The sequence below is a fragment of the Prunus mume genome, linkage group LG6 (genome assembly GCF_029339155.1).
Source record: "Prunus mume cultivar Tortuosa linkage group LG6, ASM2933915v1, whole genome shotgun sequence".
In the NCBI taxonomy this organism is placed as follows: domain Eukaryota; kingdom Viridiplantae; phylum Streptophyta; class Magnoliopsida; order Rosales; family Rosaceae; genus Prunus; species Prunus mume.
In genome coordinates this window covers 11,168,538-11,196,067 of record NC_142703.1, presented here as the reverse complement: position 1 = coordinate 11,196,067, position 27,530 = coordinate 11,168,538, and the positions used below count along the sequence as shown (strand labels likewise).

The 27,530-nt window shown below is 37.8% G+C and overlaps 7 protein-coding genes across 7 annotated transcripts; 2 read left to right on the top strand and 5 right to left on the bottom strand.

The window, feature by feature from the left end:
* Nucleotides 1-141: 141 nt before the first annotated feature.
* On the bottom strand, nt 142-1,245 carry STOMAGEN (stomagen). Its single transcript, XM_008246484.2, has 3 exons — nt 1,033-1,245; nt 575-660; nt 142-491 (listed from the first exon to the last, which is right to left on the bottom strand). The coding sequence occupies exons 1-3, from the start codon at nt 1,106-1,108 to the stop codon at nt 315-317; spliced, it is 339 nt and encodes a 112-aa protein (XP_008244706.2). The 5' UTR covers nt 1,109-1,245; the 3' UTR covers nt 142-314.
* A 1,575-nt stretch (nt 1,246-2,820) lies between these two features.
* On the top strand, nt 2,821-5,825 carry NS2 (asparaginyl-tRNA synthetase 2). The gene is given in 9 exon segments (XM_008246483.2): nt 2,821-3,343; nt 3,480-3,716; nt 3,873-4,466; nt 4,644-4,778; nt 4,780-4,830; nt 4,926-4,990; nt 5,101-5,230; nt 5,355-5,413; nt 5,514-5,825. Coding segments are annotated over 9 exon segments (1,872 nt in total). The 5' UTR covers nt 2,821-2,926; the 3' UTR covers nt 5,698-5,825.
* A 564-nt stretch (nt 5,826-6,389) lies between these two features.
* LOC103342823 (receptor-like protein kinase-related family protein) lies at nt 6,390-7,384 on the bottom strand. Its single transcript, XM_008246482.2, has one exon. The coding sequence runs from the start codon at nt 7,331-7,333 to the stop codon at nt 6,527-6,529; it is 807 nt and encodes a 268-aa protein (XP_008244704.1). The 5' UTR covers nt 7,334-7,384; the 3' UTR covers nt 6,390-6,526.
* A 1,484-nt stretch (nt 7,385-8,868) lies between these two features.
* RABA5B (RAB GTPase homolog A5B) lies at nt 8,869-11,514 on the top strand. The gene is made up of 2 exons (XM_008246507.3): nt 8,869-9,303; nt 10,783-11,514. Exons 1-2 carry the CDS (start codon nt 8,973-8,975, stop codon nt 11,100-11,102), a joined length of 651 nt encoding a protein of 216 aa, XP_008244729.3. The 5' UTR covers nt 8,869-8,972; the 3' UTR covers nt 11,103-11,514.
* A 21-nt stretch (nt 11,515-11,535) lies between these two features.
* On the bottom strand, nt 11,536-17,246 carry LOC103342822 (lipase class 3 family protein). The gene is made up of 14 exons (XM_008246481.3): nt 16,873-17,246; nt 16,670-16,779; nt 16,511-16,573; nt 16,226-16,418; nt 16,027-16,131; nt 15,798-15,931; nt 15,101-15,668; nt 14,857-14,922; nt 14,606-14,682; nt 13,504-13,785; nt 13,078-13,414; nt 12,831-12,983; nt 12,221-12,736; nt 11,536-12,034 (listed from the first exon to the last, which is right to left on the bottom strand). Exons 1-14 carry the CDS (start codon nt 17,176-17,178, stop codon nt 11,846-11,848), a joined length of 3,099 nt encoding a protein of 1,032 aa, XP_008244703.2. The 5' UTR covers nt 17,179-17,246; the 3' UTR covers nt 11,536-11,845.
* A 3,624-nt stretch (nt 17,247-20,870) lies between these two features.
* LOC103342821 (cytochrome b561 and DOMON domain-containing protein At3g25290) lies at nt 20,871-22,996 on the bottom strand. Its single transcript, XM_008246480.2, has 3 exons — nt 22,294-22,996; nt 21,791-22,045; nt 20,871-21,448 (listed from the first exon to the last, which is right to left on the bottom strand). The coding sequence occupies exons 1-3, from the start codon at nt 22,924-22,926 to the stop codon at nt 21,158-21,160; spliced, it is 1,179 nt and encodes a 392-aa protein (XP_008244702.2). The 5' UTR covers nt 22,927-22,996; the 3' UTR covers nt 20,871-21,157.
* A 1,813-nt stretch (nt 22,997-24,809) lies between these two features.
* On the bottom strand, nt 24,810-25,759 carry AIR12 (auxin-induced in root cultures-like protein). The gene has a single exon (XM_008246478.2). It carries the CDS (start codon nt 25,683-25,685, stop codon nt 24,924-24,926), a length of 762 nt encoding a protein of 253 aa, XP_008244700.2. The 5' UTR covers nt 25,686-25,759; the 3' UTR covers nt 24,810-24,923.
* Between the last annotated feature and the right edge of the window lie 1,771 nt (nt 25,760-27,530).

Sequence of the window (27,530 nt, the reverse complement as noted above, 5' to 3'; positions counted from 1 at the left end):
CTTGTCTCTTCCGGGATATTATTGGGTCGTTGCTTGAGTAGTACTTCAGAGTTCTGAGTATGGCAGCTTAACACAAAGAGAAACAGAAATACAATGATACCCCAAAAAAAAAAAAAACAGGAGGAGGAAGAAGGAAGGAGGTTAACAAAAATTCATGAGCCTTTTCATCATTGAAAAATTCAGAGCATACACTACAACATCCAAATTAAGACACCCTCCTCCCCCCACTAACTTAATTCTGGCCATACCAGCAAAAATGGGACTCTCAAACTCACAATGTGATGATGATGAAATTATCTCTATCAGATAATTTTTTACCTATGGCACACACATCTGTAGTGGTAGGCACTATTAATTGGGTCGTTTCCCTCCACTGGCACTTGCTCTGCTCTGCACTTGAACTTGCACCCTCTGCACTCATTAAAAGTGCATGTTGGTGCTGTGGATCCAATCATCAATCTCCTTGCGTAGTTCATGGTTTCCTTCCTGCTCTATACCCTCAAAATGATAAGCAATTATCAGCAGAATTGCAGAAAAATGTTAATTTGCATATGCTTGTCAATAAATTCTTCACCTGCTTAAGTTGTTGTTCTTCTTGTGGTGGAGAAGAATCATAGACCCTTTGCTGGTGTGGAAGTGCTGCTACTTGGGTTCTGGATCCTGCAGCAAAAATTAACATAGAATCAAAATGTTGCCATTTTCAAAACAAACTTGGCAAGTTGGCATACATAATGCTCTATCAGTGCTTGGTGATTTGGTGGTTGGGAGAAAAGAAAAGAAAAGAAAAGAAAAGGGAAGAAAATTTTGGACAATTGGCTCCCATTTGAATCCAAACAAATTTGGAAAATACCCAACAGTGAGAGAGACATATGCAACATATATACTTTTCAAAAGACAGCAAAATTTGGTGAAAAAAAAGTGCATATAATGAAAGATTAGAGCTAAGAAGAAATGTGTGTGTGTGTGTGTGTGTATATGTGGAAGATTTAAAGAAAGAAAAGGGTAAGAAGGAAAGAGCTAGCAATGGTTAACCTTGTAAAACATATGCTGCAAAGATTAATATGAAGAATAGTAAGAGTAATTTAGGTGTTGTTGTAGATTTGGCCATTTCTTCTTCTCTCTTTTTTTTTCCTTTGGTTTTGGAATAACTTTGAATTGGAGAGATGAAATATTTGTGGTCAATATATTAGAAGGATAAGAGAGAGGAAGGAGAGGGAGAGGTTTCGCAAGCAGCTAAGCTACTCAGCTACTACAAGTGATAGGCTGCAGCACTGACTCAGAGACTCAGAGGAGACACACCTAAGATTTGGTCCTTATATAAGGGAATCTTTTGTAGAATGACCAAGATGCCCGTAAACTATGATAATCAAACATTATATTTCAAGGGTAAAAGGGGGATTTTAAGTTGGCAAATCATTTGTTTGTCTTTAGAAGCGTGGTGGCAAAAATCTTACCCCACAGTATTGTCTCTGGACTCTAATGCCAATCATGTGGTTTACACATTTACCAGGTCTCTTTTTTCTTTCTTTTTTTATTGGACCCCAAGGCACAGAAGGAACCAGAATTTTCCCAACAAGAAAGTAAAATAAAACATGTTGACTGAATGTACAATTCTCAAAGAACCAATTTTGAAACAAAAAGTTACAGACTTGGGAAATGGTGTTTCTAGATTTGCTTCTTGCATAAACTTTTTCCCCACTAGTATAAATGTACATTTTAGAAGCAGCATCTTCACTAGGTGTTTTTTTTTTTTTCCTTTGGTGTGCTGGCAGAAGTCCTATTATTATGTATACTTCGAGATTTGCGTTGGCACGAGGCATCCATACTCTTCATTAGAGAAATGTTGTCAGCGGTTGACAGTTATCCACTACTGATGTATATACAATTTACTTTTAGGCTCACTATTAAGATTTCAAAAGGACAGACTCTTAGCTCACTACTAGCAACATCGATTATCTTTAACTTAATCACATGTTTAGTAGGTGCAGGGTTTTATACAAAAGGCCACTTTTTAGTAGTACTCCTCCTCACGTGTGTATTCTTCAATACTCCTCACGTAGGACCACCATTTAGTGGGCCACACGTGTAATCAATTCCACATAGGTCATTTTTAAATAAAAAAATATATTAAAAATATGGGGTTTGTTTGATTTTGGTTCAATTTGGGGTTTTGTTTGATTTGAATTTAATAGGACCAAGTCAACCGGCCCGTTTGATACCATATTAAGATTTTAGAGGAACGGACTTAGCCCACTACTAGAACATCGTTATTGTTCCCAACTTAACCACTTGTTTTGCAAGTGTGGGGTTTTATACAAAATGACTTGATGTTATTAAGAGTGGATTCATTATATGAGACTTTCTATTTTGTTAAGTTTTTTATGTGGGACTGTGTGCATTCTTCAACACTCACTACATCAACATTGCATGGTAAACGACTTTCACTAATCTATATTGTGTAAGTTTTGAAAATTAGACCTTCAATTATTTTGGACGTAAATACAATCTTTGGTTGTCTTAAGCAAATTAGTAAACAAATGTTCCTTTCAACTAAGGTTTCCTTTTAACAAGTGACCAAAAATTTGGAAAACGGTTAAAGTCGGTTATAGAAAGTTTGAGAATTCCCGCGAATGCCCAACTTTGAAGAATACCATACCTTGCCTCCCACACCTCTCTGCCTCTCTCTGCAATCTAAAAAAACCTGCACAATTCAAATCTGAGAGACAATCCCTTTCCTTCATGCCAACCTCTCCTAAACTCAAAACCTCAGACTCATGACCCTCCCAAGCAAAGCATCCAAACCTCTTCTCTTATATCACCTCCAACAACCATGTCCAAATCCATCTTCACCATTCTAATCTCATTTCAGCTCTGCAACCCAATAACCATTTCATTCTTTTAGCTCTCAATCTTTCTTTCTCTGAAAATGGAATCTGAACAAGCAATGCCAGCTACTGTCTCAACCCAATTGACCACTTTCAAGTACTCGAACCGGGTTCTCTTGAAAACCATATTGGAGAGAAGGGATGGTGGCCTAGAATTGGCTGGTGAGAGAGTTGTGGTTGGAGGGTGGGTGAAGTCCTCCAAGGAGGTCAGAAAAGAGCCTGTGCCCCTTATAGTTGGTGATCATGGGCCGGATGAACCTGAACCCAGATCAGATGTCAGCTGTGTCGAAATTCTTCAGTCTCGGATACCATTTTTAAGAGCAATTGTGAAGGTCTTGGGAGGAACCGTCGGCCATTACCCTCTTCGCGAAAAGCTGGAGGCTGCGGTTCATAAGCCCCCTCCTCCTTCCACTGTCTTCTTGAAAGTCAGTGATGGTTCTTGTGTTGCAACTCTTCAGGTAAATGAGAATAATTATAAATTTGATATGTATACAAATCTTATTCTGGGGGATTCTCCAAAAAAAATAAAATTATAACGAAATTGTATTGGCAATAGTGAAATTTCATATGGCACATTTTGAATGTCTCTCTCAGGTGGTTGTTGAATCCTCACTAGCTCCACCAAGCCAGCTCTTGCATACTGGAACTTGTATCATAGTGGAAGGTTTGCTCCAGCAGTCTTTGGTACATGGCACAAATGTTATCGGGCTGAGAGTGGATAAAATACATCATATTGGAACAGTAGATTACAGCAAGTATTCATTAGCGAAAAAACGTGTGCCGTTGGATAAGTTAAGGGATTTTTGCCACATTCGTGCTCGAACAACCACGGTAATTTGTATCTCTCTTTGTTACTTGGTTGTCTTTCTTTAAATTTTTTAACTATGATCTGTTGTGGAAGGCAAGTGTTTGACATAATCCATTGGTATACATTGTTGGTTTGTAGCTGAAGTTTTGGGGGTCTAACACATGTTCTGCTTTATATAGGTGGCAACTGTTATGCGAATCCGCAATGCACTGGATTTCGCAGCTCAGACATTTTGTCAAAACCATGGTTTCCTTAGTGTGCAAGTACCGATTCTAACGACCACAGACTGTAAAGGATTCGGTGAAAAGTTCCAGGTTACTAGTCTTTTTGGCAAAGCAGGTGGAAAGGAGGAGCCTCATCATAAGGCCATTGCTGAACTTGAAGGTGTTAGTCTAGATGTTATTAAGGCTGCTGTGAAGGAGAAAAGTAACTTGGTAGAGGAACTGAAGAGGACTGATAGCAATAAGGAAGCATTGGATGCTGCAGTGCAGGATTTAAGGAAAGCAAATGAATTAGCATCACAGTTGGAAGCAAGAGAAAAAACAAAACCAAAAACTTCTAAAAAGGTTGACAATGTTAAATCTTATGAGGATTTCTTCTCCAGCCCAACTTATCTAACCGGTTCTGGTCGAATGCATCTGGAGAGCTATGCTTGTGCCCTTGGAAATGTTTACTCCTTTGGTCCCAGATTTCAAGCAGATAAAGAGGAGTCCCCGAAACATGCTGCAGAGATGTGGATGTTTGAAGTGGAATTGGCATTTTCACAATTAGAGGTATAAGCTAATGCTTTTGGCATGATTGAATTTTGGTCTAATACAGATTATAAGCACACAAATTTCTTGAAGATCATCTGTCATTTTGAATTGTTATCTTTGATTCCTATAGTTTGATGTGATCCTGTGAGTTACGTACTTTTAATCAAACCTAACCATATCCTATGGAGCTTCCAGGATGCAATCAATTGTGCAGATGACTTTCTCAAGTTCCTCTGCAAATGGGTATTAGAAAACTGTCCTGAAGATATGAAATTTGTTTCTCAACGAATCGACAAAACCAGAGCTGATCATCTTCATTCGGTGATTATCAAGTTCCTTTGAAAGAATTTCCTACACTGAAGCATTAGATGCTATAAAGAAGGTTGGTTGCATAAAATGGTCCTTGATGTAATTCTGACAATTGTTTCTTTCTCCACAAATATTATTTATGAAGTTTTGTTGATCTTAATCTGCCAGGTTACAGAGAAGAAAATTGATACAAAAATAGAGTGGGGTGCTGCATTAACAGAAGCAGATCTGAGGTATGCATATAAACATTGTGATAATGATCTACGTAGGCCAATATCACAGTTATGTGGTAAGGACATCCAGCTGTTGTGGTGGTTCCTAACTATTTTTTCATGCATCGCAGTTATTTGGCTGATGAGATCTACAAGAAGCCTGTAATCATATACAATTATCCAAAAGAAGCCAAGCCATTTTATGTAAGGCTGAATGATGATGGAAAGACAGTTGCAGCATTTGATATCGTTGTGCCGAAGGTAAGTTCGTAGTTGCTTTTCAAAAGAAACCATGAAAGACCATTGTACCAGAACTTCTCCATCCCTATAAATCCCACATTTATTTTAAACTGGTTTTCAAGCTGAAAGACATTTTTGTTTGCAGGCTGGAAAGTTGATTTCTGGTAGCCAAAATGAGGAGCGCATCACTATTCTAACTACAAGGTCTTTAACTTGCATTCATAGTCTCATGGCCAAAAGGCTGTTCTTACTTTCTTGTGAACATGGAAACATAAATCTCATATTTGCTGTTTCTTGTTTGCAGGGTTAAGGAATTAGGCTTAGCAAGAGAGCAGTACGAATGGTACTTGGATCTTCGCCGGCATGGAACTGTTAAGCACTCTGGATTCAGTCTTGAGTTTGATCTTATGGTTCTGTTTTCCACTGGCCTGACTGATGTAAGAGATGTTATCCCCTTCCCCAGAAGCTATGGCAAAGCCAACTACTAGCCAAACTCTTAGTGCAAACATGTAAATGACTCAAAGGGTGACAAAATTGTAGATATACATTGAGTACAAACAATAAATACATGTAAATGAATAAGGAAATTTATAATCAGAATGGCAGCCTTACAAAATTTCTGTATTCTTTCTTTGAAGTTTGGCAGGGCCATTGGAACTGTCTTTGAATATTAGTCTATAAAATCTTTAGTGGATGTTGACGTCAACCATTATAAAATTGACCCAACATTATAATTCCAACTTTACACAATTTCTTGCACTTTGCCCCACTTTAAACCCATTTCCACCATAACATGGCATTCCACTGGCTTTGGCGGACATTTGAACAAAATGGTTGTGTTTTAAGGAGAAAGACTTTCATGAAAGGATAACACTATTTTGCTATCTTCGACCAATAACATTGTGACACGTGTGACAGCAATTCCACGTGGCATTGCATTATTGGTCGGGAATAGCAAAATAGTGCTATTCCCTTTGCAACTAAGTTTTTCTCGTCTTAAAGGGGCAATTGGTTCCATCAGTGAGAGGCTGAGATCCCACTTCAATGAGATGAAAATGACCTCACAACCAATTATTCTTATATTGGTTTTCCAATCACAAGTAAACCCATCTCTATAATTGCATCGCTTTTTAGCAAAGTCAAATGAAATCATTATTATCAAAAGATACAAGATGCATACTTATCAAAGCTGTAATTTTATCATAGAAAACACACACGTATACATGTTAATGGAATTTGTTGTGCCGCATCTTCCTTTGGATTGTCTTATTTTGGCTGTGGCTTATTTTGAACCAGTATATACTATGAATACATAATCTATGGATCATAAACTACAGCCATTAAAGTATTATCAGCCACAGGCAGGGTATTGTTTGAATCAAGAGGGAAGAAAAATGGATAGAGCTCATATCTGACATAACAGCTGCTATATAGAACTCTACAACCCTTGCGGTTGTCACAAAAGGTTCCGAAATTTCCCACTGCAATGGCCAAGCACTGAGAACAGTCTAGCTGAGACAAGTCCCTTGTGCACTGCACCAAAGCATATAGTGTCAAAAATGGTGACAGCTTGGTCTCACCTTTCCCAAGTCCTCCATTCTTTGGCACAACAGCTTGTGCCTCAATCTTGTCCACCAGATCTCCTAGTTCTTTGTTGAAGCTCTCGGGATCGGTCACATTATCGACATTCCCGTACAATATACCATAAGATGTATCAACTTTCCCAATGAAGCTCTTGTTGTTGTACCTCAAGAAGCAATAGTCGTACCAAATTCGAGCATCTGCCTGGTCTGGACAGCGCTTGCGGATTTGCTTTGCAGCGTCTTGGATGCAACTAGAGCAGTCTTTGCTGCCCACAACATCCCCTCTGCATTGAGCCAGGCCAAAGACTCGGTCTTGGCCTTTGCCATAGGAAGTAGCAAAAAAACCAAGTGAAGCAGTTTTGGGCACCAATTGAGCCAATAAAGTATCAATATTTGCTGATATTTGGCTAGCATTACTTATTTTAGTACTATCTTCGTTGCAGAAATCTCCCAAAGGGTCTTGAGATTCTGCACTACAACAAGAGAAGAAGATCAGAACTAGCAAGAGAAGAATATGGCATGCCAAGTTAATAATCTTCATTGTGGCTCAGCTCACTTGCATTGCATGAGATGAAAGATTCATTTTGCGAGGCTGTTTTTATTAGCCACCAAGCAGACAAGTAGTGGATGTGGATGAAGAAACCATTACATTGCCGACAATTTTGACTTTGTTGGTTTTCACCACTTTCCACCGCCGAAAAGAAAGAAGAAGCATTGCTTCTAGAAGGAGACAAGATTTTTTCTTGGTTCCTGTTTTGTTACACTCAATACCCACTACACAGAAATAGGAGCAAGCAGACAGAAGATTACACTGCACTGACAAACATCTGATTGTATTAGATTAGTTGAACAATGCACTAGAAAATCACTTTTACAAAAAGCTTAAACGTGCTACAGTGTAATTGCTTTTGGAAAATCATAAGAAAAGAAAGTGTCTCCATTAAACTGAAGCACGGGTCTGCCGGAGGAAATGTCTGATCATTTCATGGTCAACTTTTTGGGCTTGCATTACTGATTATTGACTTCTCAATTGCTTTATGGGTCTTCTCTCCTTGGAAAGATTCTACTTGTGAACTGCCAGAAAGGTATATAGACAAAAATAAAATATATATCAAGGGAAAGAAAGTTCATATTATTTTTCCATTTACTTCCATTTCTGAGATCGAATGTGTATCTTTGTTTTTTGTTTATTTAAATTCCTAATTCGACGCTCAACAAGAAATGTATTTTCCCAATCACACATTCTGCTTATAAGCGTTTTTATTATAAATACGTCGAATCCTTACTAAGAAACCAAGTGAAAATGCATAAAATGTTATCATGACCCAAAAATCACTTTTTAAGATTTTCAATCACATATATTATAGTATCACTATTTGATAGATTGATCTAAAGAAATAAAATGAAATGATTATGTAAGATTTGTCCTTGGGATGCGCACCTCAAAACCCCTTTCTAAGCATCGTAAAGCATACTTTCTTGGAACAATATATAATTACTTCAAAGAGAAATTTGACAGTGATGGTCAAGTGCAGCTAGGATAATGTTTGAGACACCGTTTTCTTTCTATTTTTTGTTCATGATTTTTTTTTTCCTTCTAATGCAATTGTGTTCTTTTTTCATCAAAATGATCCACATGATGATCATATACGTTACCATTAAACCAAGGGACATGCTAAATATTCTCCACAACTAGCTGTCTGGACTTTGAATATCAATAGTTAAAAAGGCAACCTGTATCCGCATGCCAAGAAAAGCCACTTATCAGACTTTTAACTCAAACAAACACCCGCATCGAAGAAAAGTTAATGGATGATCAACACGACGTCAAGTAATGTTACAGTCCATTTATATTAGGCTTCATATCATTACGTTTTTATGTGACGATCACATAAAATATTTTCACTCACCAGAGAGTCGCCCACAACCCACTCAACTCACTGAGTTTAAGGCCCAGCCCAAAACCCATAAAAAAGATCCAAAAAGAGAAAAAAAATCACCAAATTTTTTTTAACCCGCCAATTACGCAGCTTTGTCCAAAGCTTCCTGCGCTATAATACTAACCCAAAGTTCCACTCTCTCACATACAGACACACAAAACCTCTCCTTATCATAAGAAGGCCAAGCATTCACAGTCTCGAAGACTCTGAGAGAGAGAGAGAGAGAGAGAGAGCGGGCCAATGGAGGAAGAGGTAGGAGGAGAAGAGTACTTGTTCAAGGTGGTGCTGATAGGAGACTCGGCAGTGGGCAAGTCGAACCTGCTCTCGCGGTTCGCTCGAAACGAGTTCGACCCCAACAACAAAGCCACAATTGGGGTTGAGTTTCTGACCCAGGAATTGGAAATCGATGGAAAAATGGTGAAGGCCCAGATCTGGGACACTGCTGGTCAAGAACGCTTCAGGGCTGTGACCTCTGCTTACTATAGAGGCGCTGTTGGTGCTCTTATTGTCTATGATATCAGTAGGAAGACCACCTTTGAGAGTGTCAAGCGCTGGCTCGATGAGCTTACCAGTAAGTTTTTTATTGCCCCTTTTGTTAAGATTGATTTTTTCTTTCTCGTTTTATGTTTAGTTGGTGAGAAAATGCGGGGAAAACGAAGAGATGTTTGTGGGTTTTGGATTGGATGATATGCAATTTTCAGTAACAGATCGATTCTTTTTAGCTATGTTTGTCTTTGGTTTGCGAATTGTTGGATGCTTTATTTGGTTTGTTACACGTCCACTAACTTTTTTTCACAGTTGCTCTGGTTCTGATTGTACATGATGCAATTAAATAAGGAAACGACAATTTGTTGTCTGTATGTTGCTTGTTTACTTCTTTTGTATAAATGGGAACAGAAAGGCTTCTAATTTGTTGGGGACATGTGCTTCCCCGGATACAGCTTTGCTGATAATAAAGCCTGACTTCTTGTTGGTGGTGTTCATGGATGGTTCTTATGGGTGATTAATGTGGGTGCTCAATAGGTGGTGATAATGGTCATTGGTTACAACTTGTAATAACTGGGTGCAGAAAATCCCAAATGAGGAACAGCTACTACTTTTGTGGCTGATAGTAGTGCCAGAGTCAAGAGGGAATGTGTTTTATATTGATCTTCTTATGGACTAAAATTTGGATGCTTTTTTGGTTGAACATTTATGAGGTTAGGTAAAGCGTTGAAGTACTAATTCAGGGTTTTATGATTTGTGGGCTGCCTAACATGGAGTTTGTTTATTCGTATTGAAAGGCAACTGTTTCCAAACTAGTTGTCATCTTTTCATAAATGTTAGAACTTAAGCATACCTTAGAACCATCAAGGTGATGTCTTTTTATGTAAGAGGATGAAATAATTTCCTTTTCTAGTGTTTGATAGGCTTGCCTAGAATATTCCATCCAACAAATGCAAATTCGTAGCATTTCTGTGTGTGCACATAATAGATGAACTTGTATTAATTAAGTGGCTAATACTTAATTTATACAATTGCTTAGAAAGCATGTTGTATCCACCCCTTGGTTTGCATTTATTTGTTTAAACTTTTTGGGTTGGTAATACTTATTACGCAAGTCCATTGAGTTTGGAAAACCCATTAATTGGTAATTTCACAAGCATGCTATGAAATAGGATACCTCTTGATGATAACATGCTCATGTTATTGTTGACATACGCAATCACCAGGGAAGGCATACACTGTTTTATTATTGCATTGCATTAGCTTAGGTGTTCTTCTTTTTACTTAACTAAGGCATATAAATATCAATGGAACAAAGGCACAACAAAGTTCTGAGTGAGAGGTGACGAGCCGTAGTACTGAATATATAAGGTTTATGTCAACATGGTAATCTTTGTAGTTTCATTATGATTTGTGTTTGCTCAGCTTTTTATTTTAATTTTTTTTATTATGCTTATTTTTTATCATCTAGTTACCATCCCTGGAATTGATAAGAAGAATTTATGTTCATATCTCCAATATATTAAAGGTCAGATAGTTAATGCTTAATTGAATGATTATGCAGCTCATTGCGAAACAACAGTAGCAAGGATGTTGGTAGGAAATAAGTGTGATTTGGAGGATATCAGGGATGTGAGCGTGGAAGATGGCAAAAGCCTTGCAGAAGAAGAAGGCCTATTCTTCATGGAGACTTCTGCACTGAATGCTACCAACGTTCAAACGGCTTTCGAGATGGTTATCCAGGAGATTTACAACAATGTCAGCAGGAAAGTCCTCAATTCCGATTCCTACAAGGCCGAGTTATCTGTCAATAGAGTAAACCTGGTGAAAAATGGGGCAGACTCAAGGAAAAGTCGGATGAATCTCTCGTGTTGTGCCGGATGATCTCTCTCTATTACTCAAGTTTCACATTTCTATTTAGACTGTTCTTTCTTCCCAGCCCTAAACAAATATTTCTATCCTGGTTATCTTTAGGGTGGTTGCTAGGGTTATTGATGTCTGAGCTTGTCATTCACAAATCTGTCTTTGGGGATTAGCCACCAATAAGACTATTTTTTTTCTTTAATTTGAAGTTCTTATTGTGTTGTGAGTCCTGGGAGTAAATTCAACAATAGGTTTCAGTGATGATGGAGCAGGCATACATACGAGTATGGGAAACACCCACCTGTTTCTTCCAAAATCTGATTTTTGAACAATTTGAGTTCTTTATGTTGGATTGGAATTTAAGCATGTTTGAGATGTATATTACTTTTTATAATTCATTGGAGGCCAATTGGCATGATCCTTATCAGCAAAAGCATATACATAGTTATATATCATTTGAAGCATTATAATTTTATTTTATTTTCCTTTCAAGAAGACTATTGGAGTTGTACAATAATGTTACACGAACCAAATATCTGTTCAAGAAAATTTATATATACATTAGAAAAAATAAAACTAGCTAAGAAAATATAGCATTCAGGAACATTTCCCATCTACAAGAAGACCTATTTTTCTTGCCTAAAAATGAAAATTTAACAGAACAAGAATGAAAAAATGGCCTGTAATCCGCTACCAGTAACTAGAAACAACGCAGATGCTATACCCAAACACTGATAATGTTGAAGATATCAGACGTGAGCTCTCTAAGGCTTCCTCAAGGCAGATGCTGCACCCATGACAACAGCCAAGACAAGCCCAAGGCCAGCTCCAAGGGAAGCACCCACAGCTGCAGATGTAAGTGAATTTGCCTTAGCTTGAGAATCGCGGCTTGCATCCATAGCCATCGCACGCTCTCGTGCCATTTCCACCAAAAGCCGATCTCTAGCAAGTTCCTTAAAAATGCAAATAAAGCATATCAACAATGAAATGATATAACTGGAGACCACAACTTATAATATGGAAGTGAAACAGTAGCCAATAAATCTAGAGAGCAGTAAGGAATGAAAGAATTAGAACAAAAAGATAATACTATCCTTCATCAGCCACTGTGACATAAGGATGATGCGACGTTTGTTTACCTGAAAGGCGGCTTCTTCATGGGTTCGTAGTGCATGATGAACTACTTGACGAAGAGAGTTGACACCCTCCACTGGGAGAATGATTTCTTTCTTCCGGAAAGGCCTCCTAACAAGATTTATGGGAGCATAAATAAGCTTTTGAGCACTCATCCTCTCATCAGCATCTCCAGTGCTTGCACCAGCACTGGGCATGACATATGGACAGGAATTGATAACACAAGTGGTTCTCGGAGATGCTTGGTATGACTGGATAACAGCACCAATTGCTTCTTTTTGCTGATGAGCACTGACAGAAAATTTGTTTGTTACGGCAAGAACCCAAGGAATTCCCAGAGATTTAGCTTCATCCAGTAGAAGTGAAAGGGCTGGCTTTGGCTGGGATCCATTTGAGTTGTTAGAGCGTGGTATTCTATGAGACAGGTTATGAACAAGAACAATCAAGTCTGTCTTTCGATTAAGATCACGAATTCCTGCCCATAGTTCATCTCTGAAACGAGTGGCCTCCATATTCAGCTCCTGTAATATGAATTCCAGATATATGACTTTAAACCATGAGAAAGAATAAGATATTCCATGCCAATATGGACATTCCTTAACAAGGAGGAAATACCTGCAAATTTACCCCTGCTGAATCACAGAAGCATAAACCACGAGAAATACCTTCTTGGACATCAATTTCTGGAAGCAGATTCTCAATATTGGAAATATTGGTTAATCTGCCTTGGGATAATATAGCCTTAAAAAGTGAAGTCTTGCCAGCACCCTACATGGGAAATATATCATGTGACTCACTACACACTAGATGGCAAATAATATATATAAAGAAAGTTTTCAAGCAAAAATTAAAACATAAATACCTCAAGTCCAAGTAACCGCACCCTACGAGTTCTCACATGAACCTCTTTTGAGACTGTGGTAAAATCACTGGTACAAAATATGAAAAATTCACTTAATCCTTCAGGACGGATGGACTTTTCCTCAGGAGATGGTCCTGAAGTGTGCTCCCTATTAAGATTAGCTGTGTTGGAATCAATAGGAAACACATGCATAAATGAATCTGCTACCATCTGTTGCTTTGGTGGTTGTTTCAACGGAGCTCCAACTAAGACTCGCATTTGTTGTAGGTCCACCTTCTCTCCATAATTTGAAGAGTAAGTTGGGGTAGCAGGAAAGGATTCTACTGCTGTTGAGCACCTAAATGAAGATATGATATCACATTAATATAAAGAATTGAATGCACAGAGAGTAGAGACATCCATGAAGATTGTTACAAAGAACAGTACCAGTTGCCATTCACTTGGGCATGAACAAGTGTACAAAGATGCAATCCAAAACCAGTGATATCAACTTTTAGTGGATCTCCATTCTTCTCACCAGGTATGCCATTCCATCCAAGAGGAGCAACTGAAGTAGCAGTCCGAATAACTGGAGACTCGACAATATGCCCAAGCTCCACATTTCCTGCAACTGCAAGGCCAAGCCATTGCTGCAGATGCGGAAACTGCTGCAGTTGCTCTATGCCTGAAAAAGGTGAGGTATCATCTCTCATGCACAGGTCATAGATTCTGCAGAGGAAACAAGGTTAGATAAGGTAAGAAACTTACAGTACTTAAAATTGCACAATAATAATATGCAAATGAAGTACATGAGATAACATTTTCATTTTTCAAAGCATACTTGCAGAAATTACAAGTTCTGGGCATATCTTCTCAATAAACCTAATGGCCCAAGATTGCAAAATTTGGGTATCATGTGAATCAAGTTATGGCTAATCTGAAGGCATGATGCAGGATCCGGTAAAATTCAATCTCTGAAGGCATGATGCAGGATCCGGTCAAATTCAATCTCTGAGGGCGTTATTTTCAGCAGGCACATCAAGAAACTATGAAGATTTTAAAAAGTATATTATCTCAAGGATAGTGTAATGGAGACTGCCTAGATGTGAAAGCACCAAATTCTATTCATAATAACAGTGAACCCAGGTAGGAAGTCCGCGAGAAGTGATTTCAAACAAAATGCACTGAGCAGGGTCCAGAACAGCTTGTCTCATTCCTGGATAGATCTATACCATTATTGAAGACTTGATCATTTGTTGAATTTCTACATTAAGTGCTTGGTCAATGGCCAACGTCCAAAAGTGATTTGATATTTGTACCGATTATATTTCACAGGAAAACAAGATGAAAATAAATCAACAAATCAAGAGAAACTAAAACAGCAAACAGAGCCTAGATTTAGGAGTTATTCATGGGTCGGAAATATGCAAACTAAGTCCTTCAGACCAATGTAACACCAATTTGGGAAGAAAGGATATTGCAGAAGCACAACTCAAAATGGGATTAGCGCATTAAAGAGAAAAACTCTTGGATGTATATCATTTATTACCTCTGGAACCGAAACCTATATGACTTCATTGAATGTGATCGAAATCGTTCCCTTAGTTCCGCAATCACAGATCCGACCTGAAAATGTCTTTGCCAAAAGAAAGCAAATAAAATGAGAAATTCCAGACACCACTACAACTTATAACTACTTCTGAGCAAGAAAAACTGTTAAAAGCCAAAACTTTATGCAGGAGAAAGTATAATAGTTCCAAAAGAAAAAAAGGGGGATGGTCATGCAAAGGAAGCTCATACCGATGTCAACTTTGAGTACTCTGCATCTGATAGTGACTTCACTGATGAATTTTCCAAGAGATAAAGCTGGCACAAAATAAAAAGTTTCTGATGAGCTCGCAACTATAAAGAACTTAACGATTAGCCTGATGATAAGCATACAAAACCATCAGGCATTGTAAAGTTTGGACTAGTTTTCAACCTCTCATGCATGCCCCTAAGCTCAAAAATCATTAAAAAGGATAACTAGTTTGTATCGTAATACCTCCCCAAATGGTACATACGAAGGTAAATAAGGCACTCTACGCCATGTCCTGCCATCCCCATTTTTAGCAGTGCTTGTTTTAGCTGACTTCTCATTTGGTGACACATATGGTGGCTCTTTATCAGTTTCAGAGATAGGCTTAAGAGATATACCATCAGAACCCTCTTGGATTTCAAGAGACTGTGCTTCAACAATGTCATCATCCACTACAGTTGTTGCAACAGAATCTGACAGAGAAGATGTCTCGACAGAATTAACTTTCTTTCCTCTAAATTTATTAAATTGTCTTCTTACGCCCTCTAAGGGAACAAGCCTTGAAAGTCTCCAGATAGAAGTCTGTACAGGTCCCAAACCAAGAACCAATTGTTCCCCCTCATTCTCTTTATGTTTTCCTACTGCTTCCTCACTTTTTAACATGGATATGCTAGTACTTCCAGTTTCAGCGGGCACTAAAGGAGGTTGTGCATTATAATGGTGAAAATAAGCAGGAGACAAGATGCGAGGCACCAGATCTTCTGGAATGCAGTAACTCTTGAAGTAATGCTGCCACCCCTCTCTATTAACATAACTATAAGAGATTAAAAGAAATATAACTTTAGTTATGTTGAAATAAGATAAAAGGAAAAATAATAATAATAATCTTCACTAACTATGAAAGACCACAGAAAGTCAGTTGAAAAAAGGACCAGAAACCTACTCTCTTAAAGCTGCATTCCCAACAGGGGGCTGGGAAAATGTTATGCATTTGACTTTAACATTTTCATTCTCCTTTAGTGAAGAAGAAGAAGCAGCAACCACTCTTAAAATAGCAAGGGTAGCTAGTACTGCTACCTACATTGGCAAAAGCACGTAGACTCCATGAAATTATAATCAATAACAAGTAAAGCAACCGCTGACACTCAAGCAAAGAAGCTAATCAAACTTACTGCTCCACCAAGTGAGTGACCGCATAACACAAGGTTGCGTTTTTTCTTTTGAGCAAGCCTGTACAATTCCAAAGCAGGTATACCTTTGGCACGAGCCAAGAACCCCTAAAGATAACAATTGGAAAGGATAGCATGTTAGATAATCATTTGGGCGCGCACACAAGAGCACATGCATTTGTGCTTGGGACTGCAATCATACCCGATGAGCAGCCGGTTTAGCTTTATCATTCACTTGCTTCGATTTCGATTCAAGAGGGTTCCACAAATTCTCCACATTTCCATTTCCATTTTGAGGCCGATTTGATTTATTATTTTCAGTCCCATTAGTAACCTCCACGGCATCCTCATGAAATATAGCACCTTGAAATATATTCGCATCGGTCATCACATCCCTTCATGATATTCAAAAACAAATAAATGAACTTACAATAATCAAAGATAACAACGCTGATTGAATTGCATCGAATTCAAATGGCTCTCTTACTTGTACTGCTTCGTACCAATGAAGGAAGCAAACAACGTATCACCTGCTTCCGCCAATAAATAACTGCAACACCAAAACGCCAAACAGCTAACAATTCAAACCCAGAACACAAACTTTCGAATCAAACACCCCAAACAAACAAACAAAAAAATAAAACACCTGTGAGGAACGTGATCCGAAGAAGGCTGAACACGCTCGAGAGATACAATCTGTCCACCGAAGTCGGCCTTAAACTTGTTCACAGCGCGAACCAAGTCCGAAGCAGGTCTCTACACGAAGCATCCACCACACATTAACATTGCACACAACATGTTCGATCAAATACGAGAGAGAGATAGAGATAGAGAGCTTGTTTCACTGACCTTGTAAACGCACTCGGAGAGGACCATGCAGCAGAGGATGTCCTGGAGGTCGGAGACGGAGTCGGCCTTGACGGCGCCGCAGAGATCGTGGAGCTGCTTGCGGCGGCGCTCGTACTCCTGGTGGATCCTCCGGCGATGTTCCCGGTAGCCGTCGCCGCCGACCCACGGCCACTTCATCCTCCACTGCAGTGGGCCCCACGATACCTTCAGGAGCTTGGCTCTTTGCTCCTTGATCCATGCCTCGACTCGGCTCTGTATCGTCTCCATTTGCGATTTGCTAATCGCGCTCTTTTGCTCGTTCGTCATAAAACGACGAAGATCACGAGGCGGTTTCTTCTATTATTATTTTATTTTATTTTTATCACTCAAAAAATTTAAACGGAGATTTGGGAAAATAGAGTATGGGAGAGAATCGTGTCCGGTATGTAAAGGCATATGCTATGGAATCCGACACGTACGATTTTATATTTTCTTCTTTTCTTTTTAATTTCTATTTTTCATTATTTCATAAAGTGGTCTCTCTTTCGAATAAAGGAAAGTTTAAAAATTAAATATGTTTTATTCTTCAATCTTTAGATTACTCTTTTCATAAGATTAGCACACATTCTCCAAAACAAGTATTGTTTTTCACAATATTAGCACATTCGCCTAGTCAAGTATTGTTGTTGCATGAAATCATAGAATATTACGATAGTATGGTCATATAATACTTCTTGTATACATGTTATAATATGAATGGACGACATGATTTATTTTCCACCTTTTTAGAGAATAATATTAATAAATATTCACTTATATTATAACACGTGTACAAGATGTATCACGTGACCGTACGATCGTACTATTCTATAATCACCCTGTTGTTGCCTATTCTCCTAATAAAATGTTGAGAGCTATATTTATAACTTTGGGAAAATTTTATCCCAAAGTTTTGTGATTTTTTAAATTAATATTTCCAAAACGAGCAAGAGTTTCCAAAACAATCTTTATAGTAAACCAGTTAAACTCATAAAATACATTGATTAGCAAACCACCATTTGTATCTCTAAATGGAAGAAGCAAAAGTAGCAAATGTTTAGTTAATTTTTTTAATGGAAAATTATCTTAATATACTTTCCTTTTCTTGCAAACCTTCGTTTAGATATAATTAATATTTTCGTTGAGTTTTGGATCAGTAGGTAGGTAGGCCATAGCCCACTCAATTTAACCGGGCTGGATTTAATGGGCTACTCGTTCGGTGTCCGTTGGACCTAGAAAATTTCAAAGCCTATAACCCAAATTTAATGGGCTGCTCTTTCGGTAATGTTGCTTCCAAAAGTTGGCCGAAATGTTTGACAATTTCTAACAAAAATACCGGAAATTAATTCACATGTGATCGAAATGCGGTCGGTAATGGACGAGCTAATGTAACACACTAGAAAAATTCGAGTAGGAACTTCCATACCTAGTACCATGTTGAGCGGCAAACACTGTCTAATTAAAATCTAGCACGAAACATGTCATTTAATCTTGTCGCATTGGTCGTTGGTCCCCAGTTTTTCACATTCCAGTTTTTCTCATCACATTAATATGGCACCAAATAGAAACCCTTTTTTCTTTTCCTCTTTTTGTACCTCTTAGCTACTTTGTTTACTATAATAATTACAATTCCTCCTAGTAGTTGATTCGATCGTTGCCAATAAAATCCTTTTACGTAAGAGCTTTTATTTTACGGGTTTCAAACGAACTTATTTATACTGACGTATACGTTAATTTTTCTCTATCTTTTTTCTTTTGTGAGTTACCGACTATATAGAAAAATAAACAAAAAGTAAGGTGGTGACGCCAATTTTTGTGGAAGTTGAGGGAATTGAGTTTGACATCATTGCATGCGGTAGCTTTGTCTTTGTGGTATGTATGGGCTCAAATTCAAAGAGATATATTTATATACTCATGACATTGCATATCATTGAGTGGCACAAACACACCCAGAAGTCGTAATCTCTAAGATAGAAGCCCCACCAAGCAATTTGCAAAGGGACCATTTTTATCCACGAGTGATTTTCACCAATAGGGGAGACTCGTCTCTTCATTCAACCAATGCTATATTTACATAAACCTTACTTTTGGTCTTTATAGTTTGTCGGTTTTTTTTATTTTGGTTATTATAGTTTTAATTTTGTTAATTTAACTATTATAGTTTGATATTATCGCAATTCAAAGACACATCCAAATTTCCATCAAAAATACCCTTCCACGTAAAAACACATGTCTATTCCAGTCAGAAATTAGTCAGAAATTTTCATAAGTCATATTGTCATAATTAAAACTAGAAGAATAAAAGTTTAAATTTCGTCAAACTGAATGGACGAAAAGTGACCCTTTGCCTAACATGAATTATAATCTAATTCAATACTTTGTTAATTATAATTATTAATTTATACTGAGATCTTAATTTATATTTTTTTCTCTTTGAACAAGGTTTATTATTTCTTTTATATAATCATCATTGCATCACTATGACATGCCCCATGCAAAATTAGTATGGATTATTTAATTTGCCAGATTTGAATATTAGGTCGTTGTCAGTGCAAATAAATGAAGGATCTGAATGGAACTAGAAAACTATGGAAGAATCTGACTGAAAGCGAAAAACGAGCTCCACAAATTAAATATACTCACATGCTCGACTTAACACTGAATTACAGTCTAAGTTAACTCAGCTTTTTATTATTTTATTTTATTTTTTATTATTAGGGAATTTTCAAGAGATCGTTTTCTTGTGCACCTGCTCATTGACTCATTGTAAAGGTTGAGAGAGAAGTCGTCGTTTTACGTGTGGGTCATTGGTCATCATCAAACATTGCTTTTGAAAAAAGCAGACCAAAAGCACTTTCGCGTCACCCTTGCTTTATCAACCACAGTTCCACGCCGCGCTTTCTAAGATAAATCACACCTACCATTCACCCTTGTTCGTGGATCCTCAATTCAATGTTAACTGCCCATCTAGAACCCACAACAACAATGTTACTTCTTCTTTTCTTTTCTTTTACTTTTCTTTTCAATTAGGGTGATGGAGGGTTAAGTTTTTTCAATTTTATTTTTACTAATCCATATTCTAAATCAACTTTAATGTCTGGGAAAAGAGATTAAACTCATGTGAAGGGGGCATGCATACTGCCTTGGCCAATTATCCTGGCGTACATCATCAAGGAGCAAGTACACTTCATTGGCCAACTGATCTAACCCACATCTGATAAAGGGTTGCCTGTGTAGATTTTAAAGTTATTTATCCCCTTTAAGCCGGTTCAAATCTGTAAAAACCTTGCAAAAGCGCCTAAGAACCTTTCTCTAAATACTCTTGAAACCCTGTTTTTTTAAAGCCCGTTTTAAATTGAATTATCATAATAATGTTTTGTTAGTGAGAAGCCAACTGTCCCTGCAAAAGCTAGCTAGGACATCTCCTTCCCAAGTAATAAGGGAGAGAGAGAATGCATGCATCACATGGGACATACACAAAAGCTTTGCATTAGAGAACAAATTAAAGCATATGATGACTAATGAAGTGTGATGAGAGCAGTGGGGACTAGTCGCAATCCATGGGGTGTGGGGGGACCCTCCTAAATAAAGTCAAGTTGATAATTGATTCTAAATTGAATGTTGCTGTGGTAAATAATGCTTGAGGCCGAAGTGTCACTGATGATGACCTTATCACCGGAGTTATTAATTATTATATGGAGAGATTAAATCTTGCTAATCAGCTAGTCACACATCTAAAGTTTCCCGACAAGCCTGAGAAACTTCCTACTAACAAATTGACAATTTAAATCATGTCTGTGTTCCTAATGGTTTTGTTTCCCTTATCAGATCAGATTAAATACAATTTGCAAGCACTAGAGTGATTAGTCATATAAGCACAATAAGCTGTCACATTATGGAAGTCTTTATCATAGTGTTCGAGGCTGGATCGGATCCTGAGAGAAATTTTTCAGTATGACCGTAACACACGCACACAAAAATTGTTAAGAGAAACGATGAATGATTTTCTGGTTTCAAAACATAGGAGGTGATAAATTAAACAAACTGGGGAATTTAACACTCTCTATGTATATATACTAAACAAGAACCCTAAAAACAAATCAAAACCATTATACAAGCAAGAGAAGAAAAATGAGAGGGCTGGTGATATAGATAAACCTCGGAATCTCAAACCAGTGAGATCACAAGAATATTACAAAAATCGGTATCTGCCATGGGAGGAGATCTGCTGCAGTTGGGTTTGATCTTAATATGTTCAAGAGGCTGCTCAGCCTTGTCCATTGTTGAAACCATCATATGGCTTGGTGGACTTGGTTGACCTCCTCTTCAAGACCACAACCCAAGTAATTGCTTCCAATAACAAGGCAATTGCACCCAAGGAAATAATCACAATTATGTAAGTGGATCTCCAATGCTTGGCAGGATTTAGTATGTCCAGGCCTTTGAACACATTCAGAATGCCGAGGATGAGAATGGTGTATCCGAGGGTGTGGTGGTAGATGTTCCAGTAGAACCGGTACTTGTGCTCCTTCTTCGGTCTCAAGAACAATGCAAAAATCTGCAAGATCATCCAGAGAAGAAGGTTCCCATTAGAACAAAACAATCCAAAATTAAATACCACAGAAAAATATTCAGCCTCGGTTCGATTCGACAATACTGCCTTCAGTAACTGCAAATATGGACTGATTCATACGAAATTGAATCAAGATGGCATCAAACAACAAATGTGCTAAATTCAGATGTAAATTCTTAGTTTATGTACTGCATATAATTAAAAACTGCCAGTTACCCTTTATCACAGAGCACCAAAAAAAAAAACATTTAGGCAGATCAAAGTTTATTACCTTTGGATCATATTATTTCTTGAAGTTACTGTAGGTAAGATTGGATGGGAATTTACCTGGACAGTTGCAAGGGAGAACAGGGTAATTCCGATTTTCCGGTGAGCAGAGTATACAACCCCTTCGGACTCACTTCCGAGCTTAATTCCGGTAGCCCAGCCGGCGACCCCAATGGCATAACCAGATACCTGGCAGAATATATGAAGATAAAACCATGCTGGATCCGCAGACTGAAACGTCCTCAAGTACCTTGCTATGATGATCCCAATCGGAAAGAGCAACCCCCAACTCACAGCATTCAAAATTCCATGAATCTGAAACAAACCCACAAACACAATTAAAAAAGAAATAAACTTTATCAAATTTTATCAAAACCCATCTCAAATCCAGTTCTGTTCTCCACTATTTGCACAAAATTTTAGCAAAATTTTCACGAATACCCACTTCCCCTTTACTCAAAGTCTTAATCTTTAAGCCACTACTGAAGCAAAGCAACTATCTTTTCCTTCTAATTTTCCCAACTTTTGAAAATGGAAATTCAGATGGATTTAAATTAACTCACATTCCTCTTCTTCAACCTGGAGTCTCCGGTGGTGGATGGGGTGGTGGTGGTGCCTCCGGTCAAGCTCAGGCTCCCCTTGGCTTGGAGATTGTCTGTGTTGAAATCATGTTTCGCCGGAAACCCATTTGAAACAGAGGGCCCCACTTGCCAAACCTGGTTCACGTTCTCCATCTCCTTCACCTTCAACTTCGCAAAGAGCCTAAAAACGCCGCCGGATGACTCGGCGCTGGTGTCCCAAACGTCGAAAGCGAGTTTCGACTCGACGATATCGGTGTAGGAGCTGATGTTGAAGGTCTTGACGTCCATGGAGCCGTCGGATTTCTTGTAGGTGAGCAGGGTCTGGGCCCCCTTCATGCCGGTGCTCGTCGGATTGATGGCCCACGCGATCCAGCCGTCGGATTTGGCTGGAGTCGCGATGAAGGCGATTGAGAGGGTGGAGTTGGTCGAGTCGTAGGTCCAGTGGAGGTAGGCTTTGAGTGTGGGGAGGTCTACGCAGTTTGAGTAGAGCTTGTTGTTGGTGAAGGTTTGGGTGGTGCAGGTGAGTGAATGCGCGGGTGAGATTAGCAAAACCAGAGCGAGCGTTAGCCCCAGAAATGCCAGAGAAGGAGAAGAAGAAGAAGAAGAAGAAGCCATGGATGGATACGGAGAAGAAGATGAGTAACTGCTAAGTAGTTGATGCTGATGATGAAGAACAAAGGCTCCCCACTAATTTTTGGCGGAATTTATAGAGAGAGAGTGAGACAGCGAGAGACGCAAAGGGTAATTATCGCCTGCGGGTGGATCTACTGAATGGATTTTACATAAATACAATCAGCCAATACGGATATGAAACGTGGAACAGAGTTGCTGAAACCATGTGATGGACGCGTTAAATAATAAAGAAATGGAGATTGCATGAGAGAACGAAAACACGATTAATACAGAATAAAAAACAGATCAGCAACAAAAATTAATGGATTATGTTAACTTAATCTTCGCTTAGATGCCGTAAACCTGTCCACTTTCATGCAACGTGCATTTAATTATGGAGATCTTTTATGTATAGATAATAGAGTAAATTTACGGAAAATAAAAAATCCCAAAATTGAGAAATTGCAAATTTCCAATCCATTTTTGCACGGTTGGAGTTATTATTAGTAAAGAATCTGGCTGATTATAATTGTAGATTTTGGAATTATGTGCCAACCACAGTGATTTTTGGCCTACCAGATGTGACAGGGATGAGATGATGCAAGGCTTGTGTCATGGTGACATCAATATTCTTGTGTGTATGTATAGGAAAATAAAATTGTGACATATTTTTTTCCCATTCAAATTGTTCAATTGGGGATGAATAAGTTAGCAAATCCCCCTCAAAGTTATTAGGAAGGATTAGTTCGAGTCTAAGCATTTGTGTAGTGTATGTGAGTTTAGCATGTGTTGAAAATATTAAGGATTACTTATACGTTGTTATAGAATGACGTGCAATGCTTAAAACGAATGTATGCCTACTTATACCGCGAAACCAAAAAAAAACCAATATGAATATATACAAGACAACAAACAGCCCAACCAAAAACGACAGCTAATGAAAACGAGGAAACAAACACCTACAAAAACAAAACCTGTAAAAGCAAAAAAAAAATAGAAGTGAGGAAGAAGACCTGCCCCTGGGGTTGTTCCATTGTGATTCGATTATGTAGGGTTCATACTAAAAGATATTTTCTTGAATTCTTTTGTAGCAGATTTGTCGTCATTGTTTCGAACCTTGTAACGACGAAAAGTTTCGTGCAAATTGCAAGTGGATTTATATATATATTTTTTTAAATGACGAGAGGCCAGAAGAAGAAAAAACACACAAAAATGAGTGTTTGAAAGCAAACGCATGAAAAGGGAACAAAAGAAAGTGTCGTTTTGGTGCGTTCCTTCCAATTACTTATGCAAGAGGGCAAGAACTACACGCTAGCCAACTTCTAACTATAAGTTTATCTGGGTAGGGTACGTGTGGAGGACACAAAAGCAAAGGCAGTGGTTGACACCGGACAAATTTGTATTTTATTTTTGACCTATTTAACCCCTGCCTAATTAAATACAAACGAGTATTTAGTTACTCAAAAAAGAATTCTACTAGTGTGAGTTGCCCACACGCTTCATATCCGAAACTTAACTATTGATGTTAGTCGACACGTTTTAATGGTTAGAAATCGCTTTTAATGCGACGGTTATGTGAATATTGTGTCAATAGAAAAATCACTGATTTTCACCATAAATATTAAAATTTAGACGTGACAAGCATTTCCTTTTAACGTTCACTTTCTAATTTAATTGACATTTTTGGTTTGTCAATTATCACCATCTTTATTTTTTTATTTTTATAAAAAGAGTCAACCTACTATGAGCCGCTAAATTTGCTAAAGTAATAATGTTGAAATTAAATTAATTGCACATGCATTTCCCCCCTCATCGATCCAAGATGCAGAGGAAAAGAGGAGATAATAATTAAATCAATTGGGAATTTATAAATATCATGGCATATATATATAGCAAATAAATATTATTTCACTTAAGCGTGCTGAGACCTCCATCTCTCACTGCGATACAATCAATCACAATATTAAGAAAGAATAAAAACCCGACCCGAAATACTAAATTTAGAAAGCAATGAGAGCTCCAAGAACCAAAACCGAAACAGACAACAAACCCATGTTTCCTCCAGTCCCAATCCTCAAAGCTCCGCTAACACCACCACCAGTGCTGTTGGTGGTGGAATTAGCACCAGTGGGAGTGCCCGTGGTGGAATTAGCACCAGCGGGAGTGCCCGTGGTGGAATTGGCCACCAAGTACAAGGTGCTAAACGACTGGAGATTGGGTGGGGCGAAGTCATGCTTCACGGGGAAGCCGGAGGTCTTGTTGATGGCGGGGCCCAACTGCCAGACCTGGTTTACGGACGCTGCGTCTTTCGGGACCTTGACGACGGCAAATATCGTGAACGTGCCTTTGGAGAACTCCGCGCTGACGTCCCATACGTCGAACGCGAGTTTTCCCGGCACAATGGAGCTGTACGAGGTGATGTTGAATGTTTTGACGACTGGGGCTCCATCCTCGGTTTTGTAGGCCAGGAGGGTCTGGGCCCCAGACATCTTGGTCGCGGTGGGGTTGATGGCCCACGCCACCCAGCCTTCAGATTTGGACGGCGTCGCCACGAAGGCGATGGAGAGAGAGGAGTTGGAGGCATTGTAGGTCCAGTGGAGGTAGGAGCTGAGGAAGGGGAGGTCGCTGCAGTTGGCGTAGAGCTTGTTGTTCTTGAATGTCTGTGAGCTGCAGGTGGCTGCCTGTGCTGGTGATATTACCAGAGCCAGGAGGGAGATCCATGAGACTGAGATAAGAAGAAGAGGATGAAGAGAGGAAGCCATTGGAGAATATATGAGAGAGAGAGAGAGAGAGAGAGAGAGAGAGAGAGAAATAGAGAGATTGGGTGGAGAGAGATGTTCTGCTGAATGTAAAGGTTGTGGGAGAATTTATATTGAAAATAAATTGATAGATGTATTCGATATATCACGTGGTATGCTGATATTGCGGATGTACAGGATAATTTCTCTATACATTCGTTTTGATTGTATGGGTTCGTTGTAATCGGTTGCATACAATTATGTTTTTACACGTAAATAAACCAATGGTAGTTATATGCAACCGATTTTTTCATATGCAACTGATCATATTATATCACGGTCAATTAGAGTAATTGTATACAACGAGTGATGAAAAAAATGGAGAAAATTAAGTCGCACGAACTAAATGATAAATAAAAAATTAAGGGAGTATAAGTTAAGGAACTATTTCGATAAAAAAAAATTCTTATATTGTATTATTTGTTTAAAGTCAATGAAAAAAAACAATGTGTTCATAAGATTAGGATTACTTATACATACGACCTTATTCAATCATGTGCAATGTTCTAAAACGAAAAGTATATTATTTTTGTAGTACAAATATATGTGTACGTAGTGTTGTGTCAAACTAAGAAGTTGGATTGTAAAAATAGTTAAGACCTATGTTTGGTGTTGTGTCAAACTTAAAAATAATTATTATAATATTTAAATTTAATTAGGATTTTAGACCTAAAAGATAAATAAGTGCTACAAAGAAACCCAATTTAAAGATTTATAACAATATTTGGCAACAAAAAAGAAAGATTTAAAACAATAATAAAAAGAAAACAAATAAAATTCTGTTTATTTTTTTATGAAGAATAAAATTATGATATTTGTTTTTTGGCTTCTCAAGATTAATCTTAGTTGGTAGAAACATTGTTAAAGGAGCTAAACTCACTCTATATAATTTTAGGGTTTTCAAGGACCAAGTAAAACAATAATTAAAAAATATATATATATATGTATAATTTTTGTATATTTGACTTTTGACTTCAAACTGAAAAATATAATTTGACAAGGTAAAAATTGCTTGCAATAAAGAAAGCATCACAACATGAATTATTAAACTTGTTTCAATATCAAAAAAATATCAAACATTTGTAAATTACTATAGTTTGATTTTCCAAATGTAATATCAAAATAATTATAGTAATATTTAAATTTAATTAATGATTTTTATCTAAAATAAAAAAATTATGCAAAAAGAAAAAAATCCATTCAAATATATAAAACAATAATTAAAAGAAAACAAATAAAATCCTGATATTTTTTAAAGAGAGGCATCAGACTCACTTGTTATATTTAGCAAACGTGCTATTTAGTGAACCACTTTTCATGCTCACTGTATTAGACGAAGGAGTGAGGCCTTTTTTTCACTATTGGACTATACAGTCTCATTTAAGTTAATCTCATTTCTTACCAAACAAGGAATTTTCAAGTGCTATTTAACCCAGTGTAGTCCAGTGAGGCGTATCAAACATGACCTTGGTGTTTAAAACCAAACTCGTAAAAAACGCAAAAGGAAAATGTCATTTTTGCACCTTCTAATTATTTAAGGTTAATCGTTTCATTAGTCCCTCATCTTTGACCTGATTTGCATTTGAGTACCTCAATTTCCAAAATGGTTTTCGTGGTCATTTAACTTTAGTTTCGTTTGGATAAATGGTCATGTCATCAATTTTGTTAACTTTTTATGTTAAATGTAGGGGCAAAATGGTATTTTTATATTAAAACCAAAAAGATGAATAATAAATTATATCTTTAAAATAAGAATAAAAGAAAATCAAATAAAAACCACCAAAAAAAAAATCAAGTTTGTGGGGAGTA